At 41.2% G+C, this 10015-nt stretch overlaps 1 protein-coding gene across 1 annotated transcript in view; it reads left to right on the forward strand.

Annotated features, from left to right (window-relative positions):
* The first annotated feature begins 3321 nt into the window (after positions 1–3321).
* st6galnac (ST6 (alpha-N-acetyl-neuraminyl-2,3-beta-galactosyl-1,3)-N-acetylgalactosaminide alpha-2,6-sialyltransferase) overlaps positions 3322–10015 on the forward strand; it is a 24307-nt gene continuing 17613 nt past the window's right edge. Inside the window, 6 exon segments of the mRNA XM_048234036.1 lie at positions 3322–3788; positions 6557–6697; positions 6700–6766; positions 7812–7977; positions 8608–8782; positions 9620–9871. Coding sequence (XP_048089993.1) covers positions 3634–3788; positions 6557–6697; positions 6700–6766; positions 7812–7977; positions 8608–8782; positions 9620–9871 — 956 coding nt within the window. The 5' untranslated portion in view covers positions 3322–3633.

The following is a 10015-nucleotide window of genomic DNA, read 5'->3' on the forward strand; positions in this document are numbered from 1 at the left end:
ACACACACACACTTCCCCACAGTGGGCCTGATGTGGATAGGACACTGTAGCCTATATGTGGCTCAGAGGTATTGAAAGGCATCTTTTTTCACATATTAATCTTAATCACATTGAGGAAATAAACTCATCTGGAAACACTAGATGTGTCCATTTCCATAGAAATTGTGCAAGAGTGTGCAAATGAGTGTGTGTGTGTGTGTGTGTGCGCGTGTCTGTGTGTGATGAAGGAGTTTCTGACAGGGCTCTTGAGTCTGACATATCTGAGCAAGCAGAGGATACCCGGTAACATGCTGTTTCATGTCCACCATTAGTCGTGTTGTGTACACGTATGTGTGTGTATTTGTTTGTAAGAATGTGTGTGCATGCGCACGTGTGAATTTGCCTACGCCTACAGGTCCCAGCATGCCGACCCTGTCATCAGCTGTTTTTGTCCTGTGTCATTTTCATATGTAGGCAAGATTTGCTGGCTTCTCTTTGTATAAATAATTTGCTATTTCTCTCTCTGCTGTTCACTTTTTATGTACTCTTTCTCTCTTTTTTACTTCCTTTGCCCTCTCTATTTTCTCAAACTCATAACTGTTGTTCCATTTTTTTGTTCTAACTGTTTTTCCATTTTTTTTTTTCCTAACTGCAGAGAAACCTCTGAGAAACACCCTCCCCTCCTTGCCTTTCGGTGGACAACTGCAGAGAGAGAAGGGGCAGGGGGGGGGGGGGGGGAGCATTGACCAATTGCTGGCAGCTGCTGGTCGTTTCTCCTCGTTGGTGCAGCCCCCATTTGAGCTTCTTGGTGAAGTGAAGTGGCACATTGGGAGATAGAGAGAGAGAGAGAAAAAAAGAACGAACGAACGAACACGGACGGGGGTTGCGTAGTTGAGAGACACCTCAGCTCAACTCGCCAGCTCTTTCTCTGACACACTGCTGCATGTAGTAAGAAGCCATAGCAAGGCTTCTCTCCAATTTTTTCACTTTTTTCTTGACTTTTGTTCTGTTTCAAACCTCTTGCTGTCTAACAGACTTGGGTGTCTTCAGTTGTTCTGCGGGAAAGAGAGAGAGTGAGAGAAAGAAAAGAAAGAGGGGGAAGAAAGAGAGGCTTACTTCACTTGGGGGCGTACTTCACATGTGTTCAGTTTGCTGTGTCTTGTGTGCGTACTTCACATGTGTTCAGTTTGCTGTGTGGATGATTTGGAATTGTTCTAGTTGTTTGTTTCTTAGCACCTGATTTTTTTTTTTTTTACTGTTGACGCTCAAGGGTGAATCCAGCTCACGTGTCTACCAAAAGTAGGTATTCTACGGCTTTGTAGCTTATTTAACTCGGGAGAGCACCACACTCAAAACATGTTTTCATTGTCTAGACAAAACACAGGACTGCTGTTTGATCTCCTATGGCAGTTATATTATTGATTTTGTCTGTTTGTTTGTTGAGTTGTCTTCGTTCGCTCTTGCCACAGTCTTGTCCAGTTTCAAATACTGTTGTTCTTTGCATTCACCGAATGTAGCATTTCACTGCTGTAGAATAACCAAAAAGGTGAAAGAGAAAGGAACATGTGCATTCAATTTGCCTACTTATTAGCTTGTAGAAGGACCAGGCGGGCTGCACAGGCACTGTTGGGCTTTCTGCTAAAGCTTTGAACCACCCTTGGGATGGTTAAAAATCATAGCCACCGCATGCAGCGCAGCCCCAGATCTTGTCCTCTCACAGTTATTTTGTGTGTGTGTGTGTGTGTGTGTGTGGTGGTTGTTGTTGTTGTTGTTGTTGTTGACATGTGAGGATGTTTATGAGTAGGGGACTCAAGGAGAGGCTTCTGATGTGGAGCTGCTTGCTTGCGAGCGTGCGTGCGTTCTGTTGTTGCTATTGGAGCTGTTGTTGCTATTGGAGCTGTTGTACTCGTGTGCCTCACTAATGTCACCAGTGTGCATTGGGGTCACAGAGCAGCAGTAGACAGAAAGAGTTCACACTTCTTGGGTTAGCAAGCTCTCTTTCCTGTCATCACTTACGGGGTCATTCCACCGAATCGGTGCCTAATTTGCGTCCCACAACATATAATCAGTTCTAAAGTACATGTGTAATTTAAAAAACGTAATGTTACTATAGATCATATGCATCAATATAAGACCAAGTAAACCCAATAAAATACAAGTTCAAATGATTAAAATCACATAAATATATGCTATGGGTAAGGATTTTGGTTGATTTTGGCTTGTCCCACGCTATGTTTTTTTCTTTTTCAACAGCACTTCTCAGTTGTAAAATGTTGGTAAAATGATACAATTTTCACAGTTTTATATTGTCTTAAGTGTAATCTCATTGTTAAGCAATGCTTTTGACATAAATAGATATGTTTTCTTAGAAAATATAAGTCATTTATCATTGTCCCTTAATTTCATCTCAGTCCTGTTACTTTCACTAAAACCCCTTATAAAATAATGGTACAAACTAGAAGTGATATAATTTCAAGGAAGTGACATCATTTAGAAGAAGCAGATTCCACAGTGTAAGAAAGGGTAACTTTCTCTCTTCTTAAATGTCCTATTTTTCATGTTTTATCAGGGTTGTGAGAGAGGGGCCAGCATACAACATCAGTCCTGTTACCATTTTTTAAAGTGTATATATAAACAATTATTTATCAATACTGATATTACCAATATCTAGAAGTAATAACCTTTCAGATTACATACCATGTGCCTCCCTAACCTTGACCTGTTAGCTAGAAAGGAGCAATTTAGCATGAAATCATCAGTCCTGTTACCATCAGTCCTGTTACTATCCTACAATATTCTATGTAATAAGTGAATGGTAAAAAATAAATGCATAGCCTGAGATGGCCCAACACAATTTCTTGTCATGTTAAGATGTGTTAATTAAATGGGCATTGGGCATATTTTTCACATTTTTAGAAGTTGAAAAGGCACCGATTTTGTGGAATGACCCTACGACTCAGCATATTGTCTGCTGCACTGCTACCCGCAGTTGTTAGTCAAAATTTGTCAGTCTTACAACACTTCACACACCTTTGGCCTTCTCTGCCTAGATGCATCAGGATGACAAATCCACTTCTTCAGTTTTGCCTCTTCTGTACTGTTTTTTTTTCAAATCCTTTCATTAAAGGGAACAGGAACCTGAACTGAGTTGGAATAAAGGGACCCTGGGCTTGCTGTGTGGAAGGATCCTGTACAAGAGGTTTAATTAAAGTAGGATTACTGTGTGAGAGTGGTGGTTAGACATGGCAACATGGCAATATGAAGTTTCTCTTCCCCACTCCCCCTTTTCTTCTCTCTTCTTTCTTTCTTTCTTTCACTCTCTTTCCTTCTTTGCAACGTATTAATTAAAGTCTTCCTGGTCCTGGACGACAACATCACTCCTCTCTCCTCCTCCTCCTCCTCCTTGTTTTATTCTGGGACAGCGTGCAAGTGAACAGCAAAACAACACACACACACACACACACACACAGCTGCCAGGGAGGGGCCCTTTATAAACTCAGCCTCTCACCACAACTCCTACTGTTCTCCGCTGCTCGTCCTCCATGTCCTGAGCTAACCCTTGAAGGGCAGGGGCCCCTCTCGTAGCCACAGCTGCCATACACCACACCATTCCTCAGCCTCTGCCCTCTACCGCTTACAAACCGGCACGCGGTGATGGAGTTGCCCGCTCGACGACTGGTGCTGTTCTTCGTGGTAATCAATGGATTTCTGGGTCTCTACGTGCTCTGCGTTAGCCTGCAGATTCAGGTGCCCTGGCACATGGTGACCGACAACTTCAGGGCCCTCTCCGACACCAAGGATGCCACTAGGTAAGCTCAGTCAGAGGAGTGGTGTAGCCTTTGTTCTGCCTGTTTTGTGATAAAGCACGTAGTCCAAGATGTGGTTAAGCCTAGTCTACTGTACTGGTGCTGAATGAGGTACTGACTGTAGCCTTCTTGTGTGGCAAAAAAGATGACGTGGATAACGACTGGATATTTTCAATAAGTAAATTGATATGATGATTATCTTTAGTTAAGTGGTAGTGTTGTTTCGGGAAGCAGCAAAAGTTTTTGGAAAGTTCCTGCAAGTGAAAGGAATGAGGGTTTATTTGTATTCAAACGGCAGTCAGATTCACTTGAGAGAAAGTTCATGAAAAGTGCTGTGGTTCTTGGGCGAGCTACTCATTTACTTGAGGAGACGCGTGGCTTGTGGTCGTGTATAGACCCTTTCAACAATAAAAACAAAAACAATGCTTGAACGTTCTATTTGGGCCCCAATCTACTTCCTCTGCATTAAGATAACATATGGAATGTTAAAAAGGAAGCCTTGTGGGGCCAACTATGATGCTGATAATGGAACTCTCTTGAAAGGGTCCATATGAGCTCCAGTGCTGGAGGAGCCGGGCTTCGAGGCTAACTCATTACAAGGGGCCGTAAAGTCGGTCTTGAGGTGGGGCATGAAAGTATCCCGAAAGTCCCCTTCAGTGATTTCAAAAGCTGCGACTCCCTGTTGTGTGTGTGTGTGTGTGTGTGTGTGTGTGGGGACACACAACAAATGAGCTGCATTCTATCTGATATTGGGGAACAATGTTTCGAGAAATAGGCAGCATATTCATGATCATCCAAAAAAAAACACATGGATGGAACCGGTTATGTGGTTGCCCAGCAACATTGTTCAAAAGGTTGACCCATGTATCATTACCACCTAGATGAGCCTCCTGGGAAGTCTTAAGTTGGTCATTTTGAAGGTCATTGTAATCGCTACTCTCTCTGCACCAGCCTGTCTGTAAGTGTAGGATTTAAAATACACGTCTGAACATTAAATAATACATTTAGATGGCTATTTATTAAAAAACATAATGTATAATACTTAAGCTTATTTGTTATTACAAAAATAATAAATGGAAACCTATGCACTTTGTGTTGCATGAAAAATGTACTATATTTTAATTTCAAATACTGTATAGGAGGGATGCTAAATTCCCTGTGTTATAGATGGGGGAGTTCACACAGCGAGCAATCTACAACCAAGCCTATTTACCATCAAAACCACTAACAAATCACACAGCCTTCAAGCAATCTTCTCACACAACCAAGCCTATTTACCATTTATATTATATTTTTATATATTTTTCTATTTTTTTTATAGTTTATATTTTTCTTTGATGGAGAAATCTGGAACAAAGGTGTACTGCATGTGGTCTTGGCTTTTGCTTCTTCGTTGTTTGCATATCCAGTTGCTGCTACGCCTAGATGGGCAAATAAAGAACACGCAGTATGATTAATAGGGCTAGATGGGCAAAAAAATGGGATTGTTAGAACATGTCATTCTTTTGGTTCTTTGTTTAATACTGCAGTATGATTTTAATGTAGGACAGAATAACAAATAACATGATTAAACCTTTTCATCATATTGTCTGTTTCCCCCCTCAATTTGAGCCCAACATAAATGGGATGGGATGATCTTTGCTTCAGTTTCTTACCTTGGCTTCACCTTGGTGCAACAGAGGATGGTTACATCAGGAACTATTCAAACTCCAGCCTCAAGTTTTACCTGCAAACTGTCTACTGGTGTTTATGATGACTGAGATAACAACAAAATCATTCAAGGGCATCCATTGATGATCATAGCCTCCTATGTCATTGTCAGAGATTTAAAATCACTGGAAGTGTGGAAACATGTTGACTCATGTAGACATTGTTCTTACACATCACCATTCTGGGGTGAGCATTTTTGGAATTTTGGCTTTTGAGGTCATCTCATCAGTGTGTTCATTATTAGGTCTTTGGTAATTTTCTTTCTTTCATTAATTAATTTGTTCTTTCTTTCTTTCTCTCTTTCGTTCTGTCTGTCTAGTAATCCCCAGAACTCTGTGAAATGCAGAATGAGAGAGATTAAAAAAATAACTTTTTATTAGCTTAAAAAATTATATAAATAAATAAAATATTTTTAACAAGGGTTGGTCATTGTAGAGCTGCCTTCATTTATTATATTTCTTTAACACTTGTTTTATTTTGAGAAATCTGGCGAGATGGGATGAGGGGCTTGTTAGTTGGTAACTTGACCCCTGTTGTCACAGTGGATACAGCCAGGTAACATATCACAAACACCAGAACTGCTTAAAAAATGCAGTTTTTGTTTTGTGTCTGACACTTAAGCAGGTGCCCAGGCCATTTGTTCCTGATACACAATTGTTTTTTTTAATCGGTTGTGAAAGCTCGTCATCATAAGGAACACAGGCCAGTATTGTATCAGGGCCAAAGTATGCTTATCTTAAGGGTATTTTTGAGCACAGGCCAATATTCCTTTATGTCAATTGCTTCAGGGCCTTTGTGTGCTTATATTACTGGTATTCATTTTGGTGTGTTGTGGGCTGACCGGCTTTGAGGAAGATTGTTAAAGAAGTGCAAACTCTCCCGCGTCAATCAAGCCCCCCTCGGTGACCTCCCTAACATTTCACAGCAGCTTGCCACAGCATTAGGCCTACCTCCTATCCCTGATGGTTGAGCACTAGAAGTGAACTAACACTGTTTGTTGGAAAAAAATAAATTCACTTGTACACACAGCCAATTCATGCCATTTAAACATTTTGCTCCAGGTCTCCTGAGGTGTATGACGCCAGGAATAGCTTATTGGTGGACGCTTCTGGGGCCACAACAACCCAAGGAAGTCCATTAGAGGTCACCAAAAGGCCAACTACTCATCCAAAGCCCCCACCACTACCACTACCACCACCACCACCACGCCTCCCACCAAACCTGACTACTTTGGAGACAGCTATGCGGCTGAAAACACTTCCCTTCAAACAGTGAGTCTTTTTGTGCAACACTATGGCAACTGTCATAACTTCCTTGGTTAACGAACAATGAGTCTTTTATTTCACCATTTTGTGTCAACTTATTGTTACCAATACAGAAAATGCTCTGCATACCTGTCAGGCAACTTCATAGAGGAAGCTGTCTACAAAACAGGTGGTTTTGCCTTTTAAATAGATTTTCAGGATTTTGGACATAAGACCTTATTTCCAATGTCTCAAGATGTGTCCTCTTCATGCCTTACCATTTCTGCTTCGACCCCTGACATCATTCAGCCACTTAGCTGCATGTGGCCCCTCCCTCGGCTGTGTCATGCCTATCTGGTGGCTCTCCATAGTGGAGCCACTAAAGACAATGCCTTGAATTCCCATGTCCAAAGGAGAACGGCTGAAAACCACAAAATTCTAGTTCTTCTAAATGACACAGCCATTTCAGACTGTGTGTGTGTGTGTGTGTGTGTAGAAAAGAATCATGTCTCAGAAATACAACTGCACCCCACCCCAGTCCCTTGCCTTTCACCACAGAATAGGCCCCGTTTACACGAGTGAAAAAAGGGAAAACATGTTGGGGCATTCTAATTTTCTAAATTTGCCTTTGTGCTGAATTCTTTAGCAGGCACAGACTGCTACCAAGGCTACTACTCCAGAGGTGTTATTTCCCCATTTTTTACTGAGGAAATGCTAAAAGAATCTTACACATCTTTGTTTTGCTTTGTTTACGGCTAAGGCTATTCTTTGTAAAATCCAACAATTTAATACAACAGAGTCTCTGAATGTCATCAAGACCAATCTCTTCCCCTCCCTTCACAGCAATGTGGACTATTCAAGGCCACCCTTATTTCCACCAAACATATCCCTAACAATTTCCTTGACAAGCCATCATAAATCTTCAGAATCCCACAGAATTGAAATGCTTCATGTTAATATCTGTTTATCCCCTCATATGAAATGCCTTATTTCCATATGTGGTCAGAATAAAAAAATAAAAAACCCACATCCAGAATCTAATGAGTTCCACAATTGTGTCCTTCCCCTCCAGAGCTGTCCAGACAGCATACGGACCAAAGTGCCACTCTCCAGCTTCGCCAAGAAGTTTCTGGAAACAATACCAGTGCTGCAGTGGGCCAAGTATGCCACAATGGCAGAGTACCAGCGTCTGAAGAACTACCCCGGAGCCCACGGATGGGGAGGACTACAGTTCCCCTGTAGGTCGCACAGCAGCGTAGTATTCTCTTCATCTTTCATTATAGACCCTTTCAACTGCATAAACAAACATGTCCGTTCACAAAGCATTTCCGGTGGCACAGAAAACAACATTGTGCTAATGGTAACTTGAGGGAGGGGGGGGAATAAAATGAAAAAAGTATTAATGTGTAAAAATTGACCCCAGGGTCATGTTTGTTTATCAACAAAAAATACTGTCTCCACTGCTTATTTGATGTGTTTTAATGCAGAAAGAGACCCTGGGGTCCATTTTTTCGCCGGAGTTACACTTTAAAATCGACATTTTGGTTTTGAACACTTCAACTGGAAGCCCTCTAGGAACAGATTGAAAGGGTCTTTAATCATTCTGTGTGATTTCTAAGCTCTGTGAAAGCCTTAGACAGTGATTCTCCTGTATGGCAAATGCTAAAAGCACATCCATATCTATTAATACACCCACAAAGGTTTTAGTTGTATTTGTAACCTGTTTTGTTGGTCTGTTTTTTTTGCATATTGATAATTGATGTTAAGTTAATGGCATTCTAATTCCTTTGCACATGCTTATGTGTAATCCATTGCAAATATTTGTAGACACTGTCAAGCTCTAACCCTGTGTGTGTGTGTGGAGCCAGTATTACAGTCCACTCTGTCTATCCTGAACACCACTGCTAATCGAGTGCTGTTGGATGACTGGGATCAGAGGCCTAATCGCTCCCAGTGCATCCGCTGTGCGGTTGTGGGCAACGGAGGCATCCTCAAGGACTCCAAGAAGGGCTTGGAGATCGACCAGCATGACTATATATTCAGGTGTGTGTGTGTGTGTGTGTGTGTGTGTGTGTGTGTCAGTTTACCCTGTGGGTGTGTGTCTGTGTGTGTTTTGGGTGTAGATCTGTGTCTGTCTCTTCGTGTGTTTGGAAAGTGATAAGAATCTGTTAGCTATGGCGAGGTTCTCAAACAAAGTAAGGTTTATTTTTACATTTATCTAGGTTGCATTCTTCGCTTATCCTATCTCTTCTCATACTAACATCCATTTTACTTTGTTACCTTAATATCTCTAGACACAATGACTAATTCCATGCACACCATATTCTGGTTTTGTTTGAATTAAAGACAGCATTCCGATTGTGCCGATTGAGTCATGTAAACACCTTTTTCCAGCTGCCATAAGTCGATTATGCTCACATTTTCAATACTAAAAAACGGAATCACACCCCTATCATATGCCTCTTTTAAACTGAATATTGTGACATGGAAACACATTAGTTGGAAAATGCCACTTTCGGAATATTACATTCCCTATGTGTATGTTCGTGCAAGGAATTTTGGTAGCTTGCTTTGATGCCCTAACACTTTGCAAACATAGCTAAAAGTGTGGCAAAAGGTTTGCACTTCTAGAGTGAAGACGAGGTAAATATATGTATTAAAACCTGAGCAGCTCTAATCTGGCCAAACATAATCTAATCTGGAAACGTAGATTAGATCAACCCAGTCATTGACTATCTTTTTGACTTTACTTGATTTGAATCCTTATCTATTTCTCTTAGAGATTAGATAATGTCACAGTTAGTTATCTTCATGTCTTAATTATGTGATTGATCGCATACTTTGTACAAATGTGTTCATGGACTTGTTTTGTTTAATCAGAACCAATGGGGCTGTGATTAAGGGCTTTGAACAGGATGTGGGCTCTCGGACATCCTTCTACACCTTCTCCACCAACACCATGCACAACTCCCTGCACAGGTACCAGGCGCAGGGCTACAACGGACCACCCCTCTCTGAGGTACACATACTGAGAAGAACCCTTTGTCTACCTCTCATTCCTTCAGTATGCATATACTGTATGTGGATCTACTTAAAGTATACTATATTTCTGTTGTATGCATACATGCTCTAGTCTATACCTATTCAGCATGCCTGGCCCGGTTTAGATAGACTACTCTGACTAAATGAATGCGCCAAGAACTACTAATGTTTTTTGTATTAGTAGTACCATATATTCACATAGCTGATTTCCACCAGAAACTTTGTATTAGGGGT

This window comes from Alosa alosa, chromosome 22 (genome assembly GCF_017589495.1).
Source record: "Alosa alosa isolate M-15738 ecotype Scorff River chromosome 22, AALO_Geno_1.1, whole genome shotgun sequence".
Lineage (NCBI taxonomy): Eukaryota > Metazoa > Chordata > Actinopteri > Clupeiformes > Clupeidae > Alosa > Alosa alosa.